Source organism: Cervus elaphus, chromosome 9 (assembly GCF_910594005.1).
Source record: "Cervus elaphus chromosome 9, mCerEla1.1, whole genome shotgun sequence".
In the NCBI taxonomy this organism is placed as follows: domain Eukaryota; kingdom Metazoa; phylum Chordata; class Mammalia; order Artiodactyla; family Cervidae; genus Cervus; species Cervus elaphus.
In genome coordinates this window covers 53,703,146-53,721,185 of record NC_057823.1, presented here as the reverse complement: position 1 = coordinate 53,721,185, position 18,040 = coordinate 53,703,146, and the positions used below count along the sequence as shown (strand labels likewise).

General features: G+C 41.5%; 2 protein-coding genes across 2 annotated transcripts; both read left to right on the top strand.

Annotated features, from left to right (window-relative positions):
* Positions 1–2,729: 2,729 nt before the first annotated feature.
* TAF7 (TATA-box binding protein associated factor 7) lies at positions 2,730–5,034 on the top strand. The gene has a single exon (XM_043913036.1). It carries the CDS (start codon positions 3,467–3,469, stop codon positions 4,514–4,516), a length of 1,050 nt encoding a protein of 349 aa, XP_043768971.1. The 5' UTR covers positions 2,730–3,466; the 3' UTR covers positions 4,517–5,034.
* Positions 5,035–9,311: 4,277 nt separating this feature from the next.
* Positions 9,312–10,737, top strand: LOC122700989 (mitochondrial ornithine transporter 2). The gene has a single exon (XM_043914013.1). It carries the CDS (start codon positions 9,393–9,395, stop codon positions 10,296–10,298), a length of 906 nt encoding a protein of 301 aa, XP_043769948.1. The 5' UTR covers positions 9,312–9,392; the 3' UTR covers positions 10,299–10,737.
* Positions 10,738–18,040: the final 7,303 nt, after the last annotated feature.

Here is an 18,040-nt window from a genome sequence, read left to right as displayed (position 1 = left end):
AAAATCTAAATTGCCCAGAATTTATCTCAAATTATTTTCTGTGATAAAGAGATTTGAGCATCATAAAACTCACAGGCAACTGAAATGCAAAGCAATATTTGGATTATTTTCATGTATAAGCATGGCCAGCCTCAGATTTTATAGGATTAAAAAAAGCATTATGCAGAGGCTGGCATGTTAAACTCATATCCATGAGTTAACCAAAATTGGGTACAATTAAGGGAATAGAACATTGGAAACATTTCTTCAAAAACAGGAAATAGATCATCCTGGAAATTATATATACATCAGCATGGACCTGCTGCTTGAGAAACCTGTATGCAGGTCAGGAAGCAACAGTTAGAACTGGACATGGAACAACAGACTGTGGTTCCAAACAGGAAAAGGAGTACATCAAGGCTGTATATTGTCATCCTGCTTATTTAACTTAGAGTACATCATGAGAAACGCTGGGCTGGAGGAAGCACAAGCTGGAATCAAGATTGCCGAGAGAAATATCAATAACCTCAGATATGCAGATGACACCACTCTTATGGCAGAAAGTGAAGAAGAACTAAAGAGCCTCTTGATGAAAGTGAAAGAGGAGAGTGAAAAAGTTGGCTTAAAGCTCAACATTCAGAAAACTAAGATCATGGAATCCGGTCCCTTCACTTCATGGCAAATAGATGGGGAAACAGAGGAAACAGTGGCTGACTTTATTTTGGGGGGCTCCAAAATCACTGCAGATGGTGATTGAAGCCATGAAATTAAAAGACACTTACTCCTTGGAAGGAAAGTTATGACCAACCTAGACAGCATATTAAAAAGCAGAGACATCACTTTGTCAACAAAGGTCTGTCTAGTCAAGGCTATGGTTTTTCTAGTGGTCATGTATGGATGTGAGAGTTGGACTATAAAGAAAGCTGAGCCAAAGAATTGATGATTTTGAACCATAGTGTTGGAGAAGAGTCTTGAGAGTCCCTTGGACTGCAAGGAGATCCAACCAGTCCATCCTAAAGATCAGTCCTGGGTGTTCATTGAAGGACTGATGTTGAAGCTGAAACTCCAATACTTTGGCCACCTGATGCGAAGAGCTGACTCATTTGAAAAGACCCTGATGCTGGGAAAGATTGAGGGCAGGAGGAGAAGGGGACAACAGAGGATAAGATGGTTGGATGGCATCACCGACTCAATGGACATGGGTTTGGGTGGACTCTGGGAGTTGGTGATGGACAGGGAGGCCTGGCGTGCTGTGGTTCATGGGGTTGAGTTGCAAAGTGTCAGATACGACTGAGCAACTGAACTGAACTGAACCTTCTTCAACACATCACAGAACAAAGGACTAAAGCACAATTATGTGCAAGCACATAATTTCCCTTCAGACTTAGCATGAAAAACCAAACTGGGGTCAAGCCATTTAAATTCCACCCCATGACACACAGTATCACAGTCTGCTGAAACCAAAAGGGACACATTTACACCTGCTGTTTGCAAACCCCCACCTCCTAACGATTAGTAGGACCCTTGACTGGAGAGGAAATGTCTATCAAGTGACACTCTTTCATTTTAAGGCAATACAGAATGTATTTTCTCTCACAAATTATTAGAGGATTTAGATTATATTTATGTTCTTCAGATGGGTCAATTTTTTCATTCAGTTACCAAATAATTTTTATCTCCCACGTTTTGATATGAGGCACTGGGACCAGATGAGCACACGATTAGACTTTTAATTATCATGGACCTTCCAATCTTAGGAGAGGGAGACAATAAGTACAAAAGAAAGTGAAATTTCTATATGTTAATCACATTTTAAACGAATTCCCTTAAACTTAAGATGCAGGTGTTGATATTTTAGAGAACAGAAATTGTAATTTTAATGATCGTGATGCTCTACCAAATTGATCCTATTAATAAATGGAAATGAACAGAAGTGAAAACTCTTACACTGTTAGTCCGAAGTACTATAAATCCATGTTAAGAATACCTGACCACCTAAAGAGGCAAGTAGAAAAGTTACCTGAACAGTAGAGGTGAATTTTTTTTAAATTCCAAACTAAAAAAATTACTGGCAAATTAGTGGCAGCGGATAATACTTCAGTTAAAGCTTAATCAGACCATTCGTCTTTCAGACAACGGTCCTAAATGAACACAGGCCTCTGGAAGAACACTACGTTCCCTGTTTACATTTGTACCTACACCTAACACATTAAAAGAGAAATCACCCTTGTTGCCTCAGAAGTCTCCAAAACACAAACAGACCGTGAGTCACAGGTCCCCTAGGGACACTTTCACTATCAACAAACACAGAATTACATAGTGGGCAGCACGTCCTCACGCCACTGATTCGGGTACTTTAAAATCCACAGGCATGGTTAGTTATGAACTGTTTTATCGGCTCCAGATTTAAGAATATAGCCTGGGGAGACTCCGAGATGTTTCCAAAAACAAACACTATTTCCGCACGGACGCCCTATCTCCAGCAATCCACGGAAGCCTAGGAAGTAACCGGCCTCCGGCGAGCTGGTAAAAGCTCTGGCTTAGCAGAGGCAGGCGAGACCATCTTTCTTAGAATTGCTTTCTTTAAACACTTTCAAGGTAATAGCTACTTTTGAAACGTGATCGCCACCTTCTCGTAAAACCAAAATCTCGCGAGACAACAAGTCACGCCGAACGCCGTAATCGCGCGTTGCGCCTGCGCGCGCTGAAACGTCCTACACTTCCGCCCAAGGCGTGCTGTCACTCACAGACGCCTCCAGCCCTGCGGGGTGACGTAACTCTTTCTTTTCCGCTGTGTCTGCAGCCCCGGACGGAGGCACGCCGAGCTGCGGAGTTGCAAAGGCTGGCGCTCGGAGGTGCGGCTCTGTGCGAGATTTCACGTTGCCGGTTCCGAGTCATTTCACCGATAATCAATGGCGGATCGCTTTGCCAAGTGCCGGGAAGAACAAAGGAATCAAGAAAGAGACGCTCGGCTCCCGGCGTTCTTGTTCTGAGTGGCTTTTCCCGCTCGTTCCTGTGCGGAGAATCTGGACTTATAATCGTCACTGGATTGTAAGTACCCGAGGCGAAGAGAGCTCACTACGCCCCGCATTTTGAATATCTTTGTTCCGGGAGAGTTTGTGGTTTGGGCGTATCTGCTGAGCCTTACTTTCTGTGCCGAAAATCATCCGTAGGAGCCGCCATTTGCTTTCTCTGCATTGTTCTGCAGCGGCATCTAGAGGTTGAAACTTGGCGTTACCGCTAATAGATTTAAATGGACATAACTGACTGAATAAGGCAATGCATCAGTAACAACTGGCGTTCAGTCATGGCGTTTTAAGAAAGACTTGGGGCTTAATTAAAAACATGCTTAGCTGCTGTTCTACCTAGAACTCTTTGTAATTAAGGATTCAAGTTTATAAAGAACTGGTCTTTCTGGTGAAGTACCTGGAACTTTTCAGTGCAAAAAGTGGTTATTAGAGAAAAACTGAATTACAAAGAAATAAAAATGAGTAAGAGCAAAGATGATGCTCCTCATGAACTAGAGAGCCAGTTTATCTTACGCCTACCCCCGGAGTATGCCTCTACTGTGAGGCGGGCAGTACAGTCTGGCCATGTCAACTTGAAGGACAGACTGTCAATTGAGTTACACCCTGATGGGCGTCATGGAATTGTCAGAGTGGACCGAGTCCCTTTGGCCGCAAAATTGGTAGACCTGCCGTGTGTTATGGAGAGTTTGAAAACCATTGATAAAAAAACCTTTTACAAGACAGCTGATGTCTGTCAGATGCTTGTCTCTACAGTTGACGGTGATCTCTATCCTCCAGTGGAGGAACCAGTTGCTGCTACTGATCCCAAAGCAAGCAAAAAGAAGGATAAGGACAAAGAGAAAAAATTTGTATGGAACCATGGAATTACTCTGCCTCTGAAAAATGTGAGAAAGAGAAGATTCCGTAAGACAGCAAAGAAGAAGTATATTGAGTCTCCAGATGTGGAAAAAGAAGTAAAGCGGTTGCTGAGCACAGATGCTGAAGCTGTCAGTACCCGCTGGGAAATAATTGCTGAAGATGAGACAAAAGAAACAGAAAATCAAGGCCTTGATATCTCTTCCCCAGGAATGTCTGGCCACAGGCAGGGCCATGACTCCTTAGAACATGATGAGCTTCGGGAGATATTCAATGACCTCAGCAGCAGCAGTGAAGATGAAGATGAGACACAGCATCAAGATGAAGAAGATATAAACATCATAGACACTGAAGAAGATCTGGAAAGGCAGCTACAGGACAAACTAAATGAATCGGATGAACAGCACCAAGAAAACGAGGGAACCAATCAGCTGGTTATGGGAATTCAGAAACAGATTGATAACGTGAAAGGCAAGCTCCAGGAGACCCAGGACAGAGCAAAGCGACAGGAGGATCTCATCATGAAAGTGGAAAACCTGGCTCTCAAGAACAGATTTCAGGCTGTACTGGATGAACTGAAACAAAAGGAAGACCGGGAAAAGGAGCAGCTCAGCTCTTTGCAAGAAGAGCTAGAATCACTCCTAGAGAAGTGAGGAGTGGTTTCATAGTTAATTTCATTGCTGTGAAATTCAATGCTGAGGTCAGCATTGAAAGAGAAGATTTTTTTGTTTTCATTGCTTGTAAAACTTTGTAGTAGTTCATATTTTCCTCCACTGTCTTCTGTTGGATTTGTCTTGTGAATTTCTATCTCATTTGTCTTTTGGAACCACTTTGCTAGGTGTTTAACTCGTAGGAAGTAGGAATGTATAGACAGATAAATGTAGAGAAGTTGTAGGATTAGTGGAGTGAAAAGTTCAACTTAGTTATTAATCACAGCTTCATTGCAGGACTTTGTGGCTGTTTCTCCGTTTAGAAGCTTCCATTGCTACTCTGTGATGACATCTGAGGTAAATCAGTAGAGTCTAGTCTGGAGGCAGTAAAGTTTGTTTACATATGTTTTTTGATGCTATAGCTAATTTTCCAGCTATTCAAAGCAATTTTTCGTATTTTTGCATTGGAAGTCATTTCATAACGTTCAACAATAAATAAAAGCAAGTTAAGTTTCACTTTATAATGTGTCTTGCTCTTTTAGGGGTAGTGGATATTATCCTCTTCTGAAGTGGTTTCCTGGTGGGGTTTAATAGATTGACCAGTTGGATTCTGTTTTGTAGGAAAAGAAGCAATTATGTTCGATTTTAAGAAGAGAACACAGCAAGGGCAAAGAAATCGGGAAGTATCACCTTTACATTATGTTTCCAATCCACCTGCTCCATTTGGAGGTTAGGAAATAAAGAGTTTTCCTAAACTATCCAAATGTTTTTTCCAGCCTAATCTCCCATTCTCCCACTGTTTTCAGTCCTGAGCTTATTTACATTTCTTTTTTCAAGGAGTTTAATTACTCCTCTTCCTCTGTAATAGTCTACTGGGATAAGTACTCTTATGCACCTGTCATACCAGAGTCTAAGTTACCTGTTGCTCATATCCTTACTAAGCTGTTAATTCACTGAGATTAGGCATTTTGCCTCGTTAGTCACTGTAAAGAAGAGTAAAGCAGTTAAAATCTCAAGGTCAGGCGTTGTAGTGCCTGAGTTGAGCGATCTTGGGCAAGTAAATAATCTGTTTGCCTCAATTTCCTCATCTCTTAAAGTGGAGATGATAATATCATCTACCTGGGGACCCTTGATTTTGGCTATTGAGTTAATACATAGAAAGGATTTGAGAACAATTCCTGGAATAGAAGCAAATCATTGCCTATTTTCTAGGCAGGGATTACAAACTTGAATGAAAGTGATCAAAATGGTAGAAAAGTGTATGAAGAAACTTAAATGTTGATTGATTCCAAATTAAAGAATTCTAAATCAAAGCTTAAACTACAGCAGAAACATTGTTTCCAATACATACATCTACAGCATAAGCATACTGAGTTTACTGTAGCTTTGTTTTTTTGTTAGATTTATTTATGGTTTTGCATAAATATAAAGCCTCCATAATGAAGAGTAATTATCTGTTACATAAACTTCAAAAGAGAAGAACTTAAGATCCATTTCCCTTCATGTAAACCCAGAGTTTCTAAAAAAGACTCACTTTTCTCACAGCTCCCTTGTCTGATGAGTGTGATATATAGTTGGGCTACAGTTTTCAATATTTCTCTGAGTTCGTGAACAGAAATTGAATTTTTTAAAAAAAGTTTAAAATACAGATAAAAGACTAACTGAAAATTGTAAGCAGTGCAGAAATTTTACAAATTTTACTCACTCCCCTATTGCTAGTCACTTAGGTTCTGTTTTAAATATGCTATTACACAGAATGCTGCAATAAGCATATCACTGTGGCCTCCATTTTTCATTGTATTTATAGATTAGGTACATGGAGTCTTTATGATCAGTTCTAAATGTCATAAAGCCTAGACATTTTGAATTTATAGATCAAATGTTTGAGATGAGAAATTGTGACAAATCAAGTGTCTGAAGGACTGTGTCTTGAACTCTGCTTTTTATCTCTTAGTATCCAGTAAGAATTCTTTGTAAAAACACAGACTAGGAAAACTGCTCACCGCACAGGAACTATAGATGTTGGCCTTTCTGTATTACAGATGCCCAGCTCTTTCACACTACAGAGCTTTACTTTTATTACACTTATATTTCCCTTTTTCTGGGACAGTCTAGATAATCTCATGGCTAGCTTTTTGTTGCTCAGCCCTCAGTTCAGACTTCACTTTCTCTGGTAAACCTACCTGGCTACTCAGATATCTAGGGAACATGTGACGTGGATATGCATCTTCTTAAGAGTGATGATCTTCGCTGAAAATCTGGAAATTTCATTGCCATTATTTTCCATGTGTGTTTGGGAGTACGTGTGCTTAAATTTAAAACAGAAGCATCATAATTTGATTAAGTTAGAATCAGGAAAAAATGGTTTCAGATGGTTAAGACTGCCTTTTGTCTTGGGCAGTATTACAGTATATTCTGTAAACAGTATATACAGTACAGGTCCAAGTCCAGCTGTTTAGTATATTTTATGGAACTTGAGCTCTGGCTGTAATATTTGTACAACTGTGTCTGACTGTTCAATGAAGTTACAGACCATTTCTCTATTAATGCCCACATGATCCCTGGCACTGATTACTAATTTGGTTTTTCCAAAACACACACATATATGAACTTAATGCAGAAGCAGTTAATGATTTACTGCAGTAACCTTTATCTCTTATGTTTGTAAAAACTCAGCATGTGCTTTAAAAATAAGCAAAATTTTAAAATATAAAATTTTAAAATATTTAAAAATAAAAAAACAATGAACCATATGTCATTAATGGACAGTTTTAAAAGCCAAAACATTTTTTAAAAACAAATATGATAGGACTAAAAAATTTTCTAGTTTAAAATGGCACATTGTTCTTGTGAATCTCTTTTCTCTCCCAGAAAGCCTGCTGATATAGTAGCCCCTAAGGGAAAGAATAGTGGGTGAGACAGCAGGGGATGAGATGTCAATGACAATGATGTGAATCTGTTTTGATAAGGCCAAAGCAGGTGAAGAAATGATTAATTCAGAGGTGGCAGAAAGTTTCATGCTAAATGTCTATAAGGAGGTATACCAAGAAGAAACAAACCCACTTGACATAGACACTGTGAGGCTGGCCGTTTGTGCAGGCCGTTTCGAAGGAAAAGGGAAGGTGTGCAAGTCCAAGTTCAGGGACTTCCCTGGAGGTCCCAGTGGTTAGGATTCCAGCTTCCACTGCGGAGGGCACAGATTAGATCCCTGATGGGGGAACTAAGATCCCACAGGCCTGGCAATGCAGCCAGATAATAAAAGTCTGTGTTCAGAGTGGTTGTACGTCCAGGAACCCTATCTCACTCGAGGAAGCCAGATGACTTCCTTACCCATCCCACAGAAGGAAAGTTTATTTTATGGGTAAACTGAACTAAAGAAGGCCCAGATGAAGGCTGGGTTCTACAGCATTTAAACAAGGGAATTGTGTGAAAGTCTTTTCTGATTGCAGAATGTCATCCTTCTTCTCCCATTTGGTCTCTACATCAGTACTCAAGGCGTACACTGCCCCATCCCCCATCCCCAAGCACGGACAAACAGACATATAGGAAGACTGGAAGATGATTCTCTGAAGAAATCATGTGGTACCGGGGAAAAGAAATCAGGTACACTTGGGCACTCTAAAGGAAAGACCAGGTCACTATTTTCTACAGCAATGAAGTCTATCTGATGACAAACACTATCCATGCACCATCTGCTTTTAGATGCCTCACTTTAAAATATTAGCTGATAGCTAAAGGATCAAAGAAAGCTTTCAAAGTGAATCATTTAAGCACACTTTCTGCCCTCTCCCCATTTTGTTTTTAACCCCCAAAGTAAAATACCGCCAAGGGCTTAGAAAGTAAATTTAAGAGCATTGGTTCCAACGCTGGGATTATAAGCATCTGGGAGGAAAAAGTGTCCTGGCAGCGGTACCCTCACTGATGGCCCAAACCACATCTTGCCTCCTAGGTCTGTGGTCAATTACACCCAGAACTTCTGTTGCACAAAACTGCATGGCTCCTCAAAGAGAGCCCGGAAGCACCAGAACCACACAGCTCTTTTCTATCAACTTTCTTAGCTATATATAAATATCTCTTTTCCAAGCCGATTGTACAAGGCCGTATCCAACGTCAAGAAATAATAAGGGCTCTGTGTCCACTAGCTCGCAGGGATCCAGGCCCAGAGCCTCGGCGATGTTGCCACGAAATAAGGCTTCTGTCCGCCTCAGGCCTCCCTTCCCGTTCCCCGCGAGCGAAGCGCCACACCTGGAGAGAGGCGCGGCTGTCGCCGGCGATTGAGGGTTTTCTGATCCGTCAGGTAAAACCCCCGCCCCCCAACCCGTGTTTGTTTGTTTTCTCTTATAAACCTTTGTCTCTGAAGATTGACCCTTTGACTCCGGGCGCGATCAACTGGGAGCACCTCCCATTTTGTTTGGCCGAGTAGAAAATGCCAGGCGGGGTAGGGAGGGGGTCTAGCCGAATAGGAAGGCTTTTCTTCCTTCGCTGCCGCAGCGCCTAGAGTTTCTGCCCCTAATCTCAGGAATTTATCGAATAGCTTTCAACTGCTGTATTGTGATTCATTTGAAGTGTTTATCTAGTCCATCCTCGAGCCCGCGGGCGCTGGGACGGCCTGGCTGAGTGGAGCTAACCGACCGCCGCGTCGGGCCGCGTCGGGGGTCTGGAAGCGGCGGTCACCCGGCGCGAGGAGAGGCGCGCGCTGGGCCACCGCCGGGGGTTAGCGCTGGGTCACCGTGCGCGGGGAGGGCGGCCCGAGGCCTAATCTGGGGTTAAGCGGCTACTCCCGCCGGGGAGAGACAGCCAAGAGTAGGGGGTGGGATACAGGACTTCCGTCTTAAACTCCAGAGAGTGGCCTTCCGCGGAGTCCGGCGGGTGGGCGAACATGAAGTCCAGTCCTGCTATCCAGGCTGCCATCGACCTCACCGCGGGGGCCCTGGGGGGCACAGCGTGCGTCCTGACTGGTCAGCCCTTCGACACTATGAAGGTGAAGATGCAGACATTCCCCGGCCTGTACAGGGGTCTCACCGACTGTGCCCTGAAGACCTACTCCCAGGTGGGCTTGCGGGGCTTCTACAAGGGGACCGGCCCCGCGCTGATGGCCTACGTCGCCGAGAACTCGGTCCTCTTCATGTGCTACGGCTTCTGCCAACAGTTCGTTAGGAAAGTGGCTGGACTGGACGAGCAGGCGAAGCTGAATGATCTGCAGACTGCGGCCGCGGGTTCCATCGCCTCAGCCTTTGCCGCGCTGGCCCTGTGCCCCACGGAGCTCGTGAAGTGCCGTCTGCAGACCATGCACGAACTGGAGGCGTCAGGGAGGATAGCAAAAAGCCATGATACAGTTTGGTCCGTCGTGAAGAGTATCCTTAGAAAGGATGGCCCCTGGGGCTTCTACCACGGACTCACGAGTACTCTGTTTCAAGTAGTACCAGGCTATTTCTTCTTCTTCGGTGGCTATGAACTGAGTCGATCGTTTTTCGCCTCGGGGGGGTCAAAAGATGAACTAGGCCCTGTCCCCTTGATGTTAAGTGGTGGAATTGCTGGCATTTGCCTTTGGTTTGTCATATACCCCGTGGATTGTATCAAATCCAGAATTCAGGTTCTTTCCATGTTTGGAAAACAGACAGGATTCATCAGAACTCTTTTAAGTGTTGTGAGAACCGAAGGAATAGCAGCTTTATATTCTGGTCTGAAAGCTACTCTGATTCGAGCGTTTCCTGCCAATGCAGCACTATTTTTGGCTTATGAATACAGCAGGAAAATGATGATGAGCCAGTTTGAAGCATACTGAAGTATCTTGGTGAGTCTGGATCCAAGTACAAGCCTTTGGGGACTGTAACTCAGTTTCATGAAGTTCTAGACCAATGTGGTATTATTTTTGACTTCTTGGGAGCTTTGTTTTTGCCTTCCTTTCTTATACTCTTAAACTTTATGGAAGAAACTTCATTTTATATCATATAGTTTCAGTCCATAATTGTATTCAAATAGAAAAGTTGCTGCTCTTATATTTGGTGAGATACACAGAGTGAGTGGGCGGCCCTAGGTACCTAATCTGAAAAGCTAAATATAGTTGGGGGAAAAAGAATTATAGTTGAGTTTTTGCATAAATCTGCATATGTACGTACGGTTTGGTTGGTTATGTGTTGTGTGAATTAAATAGAGCTTGGTTCCTGTGTTTAATATTATGTCACACGAAAAAACCGAGTTAAGCATGTTTCTGAAGGTGCTTATAAATGATTGCTTAATCCACTCAAGATGTAGGGTCTCTGGAAAACTCTGCTTAACAGGTGCACTGTTCTAACCAATTAAAGTTTTTAAAAAGTTTTTGTGTGGTGCTTGAAAAACAAAATATCCATCTATAATTTTTTTGCATCTACAATGATTTATTTTTTTATTTTTTACTGAGGTAACTGATTTATAGCATTATATTTCTATTTCTATGCACCCTACAACATGCTCACTACCAAAAATTTATTTTTTCTTTCATTACCATATAATTGATTCCCTTTATCCAGTTTGTCTTCCTCCTTAACCCTCCCCCCCCCCATAACCACTACTCTGTTCTCTGTAATTATGTTTGTTTGGTTTGGTTTTGGGTTGTTCATTTATTATGGATTTTGTTTGTTTATTAGTTTTTCATATTCCACATATGAATGAAGTCATATGGTATTTGTGTTTCTCTGTCTGACTTATTTCACTTAATACCTTCAAGGTCCATCCATGTTGATGCAGATGGCAAGATTTTATCTTTTTTCCTCATCTAGATTTTTAAGAGGAGAATATACTTGCATACTGATGTGGCTTCCACATTTGTTAAAGTTTAGGGTAGGCATCCCAGATTTCCCCAAGATTGCTCTACTCTGAAAATGATGCTACTCATTTTCAAAGTGGGATCATATTCCACACTCTTAGGTGTGGCTTTAGGTCTCTGGGAAGTAGCCTGGCCTCTGTATCAAACTTCCTTCCTCTTCTCTTCCAAAGAGCTCCCCTCTGCTCCACTTTAGACTGAAATAGTGGTGAATAATGGAGCTGTGCATCTTTGCTTTGATGAAGACCCATGTAGCTGACAACAGTTCTTAGCCTCCAGTCTCAGGGTCCTGGGCTGGGAAGGATTCCAGGATGTACTGTTGGCCCATTTAGGGGTTATTGATCCCCTTTGGGGGGGGGCTTCCCTGGTGGCTAATGGTAAAGAATCTGCCTGCAATGCAGGAAACCCGCGTTCGATCCCTGGGTAGAGAAGATCCCCTGGAGAAGAGAGTAGCTACCCACTCCAGTATTCTTGCCTGGAGTATTCCATGGACAGAGGATCCTCCTTGGATCATTCATTGTCCTCTCTGCCTCCACCAGTGAGAAACCTTTCCAGGGAAAAGTGAGTGCAAAAGCCATCAGAACTTTTTGTTCCCTGATGGTGATCAAGTGATATTACCAGTGGATGAAAGAAGTCCTCTCCTCTCAAACAGAACTAGACAAAACTTAAGTGTTTGCAGTCCACAGTGATTAATGTTAGAGCTGACCCATTCTGAAGCTTACCTGAGGATCCATAACTCCTAGTCATTTTTTTTTCTTACAGTGTTGGAACCTTCTAAATTTTGTACTGGTCATCTGTGAATTTTACTGGTGATTATACATAAGACCTTACAAAACAATGAAACATTAAAAACAACTTTATTAAACTATACCATATGCATGTACATAGGCACTAACAAAAATCAAAATGACATAGTTCATCTGACCCCTACACGCTTGTGCATCTGTTCTTTGGCCCTATGGTGTAAGAGGGTCATTCTTACTAAAGTAAGCCTCACATTTCCTTGCTGATTCAAGACCAGCAGAGTCACTCTCCGTAAGAAGTTTTTTAAGCAGTTTGTAAAGCTGAAAACTGGCAGGTTCCCATGTTAATGATCTTCCATAGCATGTGTGTAAATCACTGCTGGTGAAATGTACATCTGGTGTGGAATCCCCAGTTTCCTTCAGCTTTTTGCTGTCTATCAAGTTTCCATGGTAACTAGCCATATTGCCATAGGCAAAAGGGTCAGGGTGATGGATGTTGACAAACAGGGGCTGTGGCAGACATCCGGGGAAGGGATGCTCAGTGTCATGTCTGGTGTGCCCCAGAGTGATGGCTGGTCTTCCATTTGCTTTTTCTTTAAAATAAAACCATTTTTCTATTTCTGAGTTATTTATACATTTAAGTTATATGTTACATACATAAGTGGTCAGTAGCCACTTAGCGAGGCTTTATTCAAGCAAGTCTTCATTAAAGCAGGAAAGAGAACAGGAATGACTTCTGCAGGAAGTGGACCTTTCAGAGGCTCCAGGCCCCTGTGCAGCATCCATGGGCCAGTCTCGATTAGCTCTGTTGTCAGTGGACCTTTTCACATGTTGTCCATTAAAGGTTTAACTAAAGATCTTCAATAGAAATCATTTGAGACAAGCAAGAGTGCTTGGGAGTAAGGAATTGAAACCTAAGTCAGAATTGTTTTCTACTCTTTGCTTAATTCATGGTTCAATATTGAGGTACAATTTCTAGCACTACAGACTTGTTCTCAGAGAAAAATATAGTAACTTGAAATATTGTGCTTAAAGAAATTTGAGTGTTTGGTCATTAAATTATTTACCTAAATTGAAGTATTTATTGAATTTACACCATTTACAGTATACTGTTTGAGCTCTGGGGATTCAGATATTAATGGTCTGGTTTCTGTTCTTAAGGATTTGATGGAAAAAAGAAAGGATCTGATGGTCTAGATGTTTTACAGTCAAAAGAGTGATTTTCTAGAATACAGTTTAGAACAAAAGATTAGCATCCAAATTATATGTGTGTGTGTGTGTGTGTGTAAAATCAGTGATGTGTATGTGTGTAAAATCTTTTCTTTAATTGTGTTTTTGTTTTTATATTGTGGTTTCTGTCATTTAAATTACTTCCATGGTATTTCTTTCTTTTCTCAGAACCATAGCTTTATTGAGGTATAAATGACAGATAACATTGTGCTTGTTTAAGGTATACAATGTGATGCTTTGATATACATGTTTATTGTGAAATGATTATGACAAAAAGGTTAATAGTGTCATAATGACATTATTATGTAATTATTAGTAATGTCTATTACTAATGTCTATTCAGTTTAGTTCAATCGCTCAGTCCTGTCTGACTCTTTGCAACCCCATGAACCTGAACCGCAGCACGCCACGCCTCCCTGTCCATCACCAACTCCCAGAGTCCACCCAAACCCATGTCCACCGAGTCGGTGATGCCATCCAATCATCTCATCTTCTGTCATCCCCTTCTCCTCCTGCCCTCAATCTTGCCCAGCATCAGGGTCTTTTCAAATGAGTCAGCTCTTCGCATCAGGTGGCCAAAGTATTGGAGTTTCAGCTTCAGCATCAGTCCTTCCAATGAACACCCAGGACTGATCTCCTTTAGGATGGACTGGTTGGATCTCCTTGCAGTCCAAGGGACTCTCAAGAGTCTTCTCCAACACTACAGTTCAAAAGCATCAATTCTTTGGCTCAGCTTTCTTTATAGTCCAACTCTCACATCCATACATGACCACTAGAAAAACCATAGCCTTGACTAGACAGACCTGTGTTGACAAAGTGATGTCTCTGCTTTTTAATATGCTGTCTAGGTTGGTCATAATTTCCTTCCAAGGAGTAAGTGTCTTTTAATTTTATGGCTGTAGTCACCATCTGTGGTGATTTTGGAGCCCCCCAAAATAAAGTCAGCCTCTGTTTCCCCATCTATTTGCCATGAAGTGAAGGGACCGGATTCCATGATCTTAGTTTTCTGAATGTTGAGCTTTAAGCCAACTTTTTCACTCTCCTCTTTCACTTTCATCAAGAGGCTCTTTAGTTCTTCTTCACTTTCTGCCATAGGGGTGGTGTCATCTGCATATCTGAGGTTATTGATATTTCTCTCGGCAATCTTGATTCCAGCTTGTGCTTCCTCCAGCCCAGTGTTTCTCATGATGTACTCTGCATATAAGTTAAATAAGCAGGGTGACAATATGCAGCCTTGACGTACTCCTTTTCCTGTTTGGAACCAGTCTGTTGTTCCATGTCCAGTTCTAACTGTTGCTTCCTGACCTGCATACAGATTTCTCAAGAGGCAGGTCAGGTGTTCTGGTATTCCTATTTCTTTCAGAATTTTCCACAGTTTATTGTGATCCACACAGTCAAAGGCTTTGGCATAGTTAATAAAGCAAAAATAGATGTTTTTCTGGAACTCTCTTGCTTTTTTTGATGATCCAGTGGATGTTGGCAATTTGATCTCTGTTTCCTCTGCCTTTTCTAAAACCAGCTTGAACATCTGGAAGTCCACGGTTCACATATTGCTGAAGCCTGGCTTGGAGAATTTTGAGCCTTACTTTACCAGTGTGTGAGATGAGTGCAATTGTGTGGTAGTTTGAGCATTCTTTGGCATTGCCTTTCTTTGGGGTTGGAATGAAAACTGACCTTTTCCAAGCCTGTGGCCACTGCTGAGTTTTCCAAATGTCCTGACATATTGAGTATTAATAATGTCTATTACCTCACAGATTACTATTTATTCATTACTATTGTTTGAGGTAAAATGGTATATTTTTTTTTACAGGTACACACTGATTAATTTATTTACTTATTTTGGCTGCACTGGGTCTTCATTGCTATACTCAGCTTTCTCTAGTTTCGAAGAACAGGCGCTACTCTCTAGCTGTGGTGTGTGGGCTTCTCAGTGCAGTGGCTTCTCTTGTTGCAGAGCACAGGCTCCAGGCACACGGGCTTCACTAGTTGTGGCACAGGAGCTTATTAGTTATGAATACTGGCCTTACAACGTTCAGGCTTTGGTAGTTGCAGCTCGAGCGCTCTAGAGAGCTTCAGTAGTTGTGGTGCATGTGGGGCATGTGGTTTAGTTGCTCCTTGGCATATGGAATCTTTCCAGACCAGGGATCGAAACCTGTGGCCCCTGCCTTGGCAGGTGGATTCTTATCCACTGTGCCACCAGGAAAGCCCCGAGATGGTGTTTATTTCTAAGATTTAAATTGGTCAAATCCATATGTCTGACACCTAGCCTTATTTTAAATGTTACTTTCACAAGATATAAATTTACCCCTCAACTTTAAAATTTTTTTTCATTGAAGTATAGTTAACTTACAATGTTGTGTTAGTTTCAAGTGTATGGCAACGTGACTTAGTTATGCATATATGTGTATGTACATATATGTACTTTTTCAGATTCTTTTCTTTTATAGGTTATTTCAAGTACTGAGTATAGTCTTCTGTGCTATGCAGTAGGTCCTTGTTGTTTACCAGTTTTATATATAGTAATGTGTATATGTTAATCCAAAACTTCTAATTTATCCCTCTGCCATTGCTTTCTGATAGCCATAAGTCTGTGTGAATCAATTTGTTTTGTAAATAAGTTCACTTGTATCATGTTTTTAGATTCCACAAATAAATGATATCATGTGATATTTGTCTTTCTCTGTCTGACTTACTTCACTAAACGTGATAAACTCTAAACCTCTCCATGTTGCTGTGAAAGGCATTATTTCATTTTTTTAATGGGCATTTAGATTGTTTTCATGTCTTGGCTATTGTAAATAGTGTTGCTATGAATACTGGGGTGCATATATATCATTTCAAATTAGAGTTTTCTCTGGTATCCCTCAAATTTTTTTTTTAGCCATATTTTCTGGCTTGCGGGCTCTTAGTTCCCTACCAGGGATTGAACCTGAGCCACAGCAGTGAAAATGCTGAGTCCTAACCACTGGGCATGGGCCAGGGAATTAGCTGGTACTCCTCAACTTTGAAATATCTTATCCCTTTGGTATATTTATTATACCCTTTGGTCTACTGTCAGGGCCAGATGATCTGCATCTTGCAATGCTACAGTGATACTCTATCTAGAAATTCATTCTCTGTTCCAACTTTCATGGGATACCAAATACCAAGCTATAGCAGTTAGGTATCAGAAGGATCATATCTGGCCATGGAGTTCAGTTCCCTGTACTCCATGTGGATCAAACTTCAGCATTTTCTTGAATTAAACAAGAAAATGTCCCCAAGTTGTTCAATTTGGAAGAAATGTAGGTTCTTTTTCTTCTGGCCCAGATCTCTAAGAAGGAGTGATAATTATTATCAGGAAGTTGTTACATAAAACAGTCACAGGTCTTTTTTTGCTCAAGTCAGAAAGTACCCTCTGTTCAGAGCTTGCATTTCCAACTCAAGTACCCTCTGAACTCTGAAATCCCTATTTTCAAAGTCTGTGACTCTCTGGTCTCTCTGCTCTCTCCAGCTTCATGTGTCATGGCCCAGAAAGCTTCTCTGAGAGTCCTTTTAGAAAGTAAATTATTTCAGTGTGAAACTTATCATTCATATCTGCGATCTGCCTTTTGAGCTCCATGTTCCACTGTGTTTTCAGCTCTGTCCTAGTGCCAGCACTTTTAAACACATGCTCCTTGTGAATGATGTAAATAATGTTTAAAAGGCAGACTTAGGCCCTTTTGTGTCCCTATCTCTTCAAGGTTGATTGAGGTCATCTATTCAGATGCTCTGTTTATGGCAACAGGTAATAAAGGCTTTTTTTCAAAACCCCTTCAGAAAATTTGGTATTACTGGCTTTAGTCTGAACCTTGAGACAAAAAGTTTCACAGTTAGGTAAGTAGTTTTGTAGAAAATTGATGTCTGTTAATAATTATGCACATTCCGTGGGGGAAAAAATTGTCCTCAGAAAGAGTGTTATTTCAGTTACAGGGAAGCCAGATAATTGTCTATATAGTTAGTTTCTATTCCAGCCTAAAGTAGTTTCACTGGGCCCTCCCCAGCAACCTGGACTCTCAGCAGACTTTAATTGAAGCATCCTTCCACTTGACTTCTTTGATCATTGATTTACAAATTTTTTTTGTGCATTTGGAACAAAGAGTTCTTTTTGCCTTTCGGTTAATGGCAGACTCATCAATCTGTGCTCTGGGCTCTGATTTAGGTTCTTGGAGGCGTTGCCCACAAAAAGCCTTCTCTGTGTCTTTAGCACCCAGACATGGGAATCTTCTCAGACTCAGGTGCCCACTTGGTCATGGAGAGGCCCTGAAGCAAGGTTTGTCTTCGGTTTTGAGTTTGGAGGCTGCCGCGATGCCATTACTGTCTTTTGTAATGGCTCAAGGATTTTAATACACACGGCTCTTTATTTTTCTATTCTCTTATTCTGTTTTTATGCTTGCCTTGCCACTTCTTTTTGCCATCTGGAGTCAAAGCTGATCCGTGTCGATCAGAGCCTTGCACTATTTCCAAGTGTTTTCCCCCTAGATTGATTCTGTTCTGTTACTGCGAAGAGCTAGGCAGGAAGGCCCCTGGGTTTCAAGACTGTGTCGCCTTGAGAGGTTGGTCTAAAGGCTTGGTTGGGCTTAAACATTTTTGGCAAGAAAACTTAGGTGGTGATTGTATGTGCTTTATATTCTATCACATGTGCTATTTTTTTCCTATTTTTATCCAGTCGGACCTCAAATTCACAAAATTGGATTATGATAAACTGTCATCAGTAGTCCATACCTGAAGGGC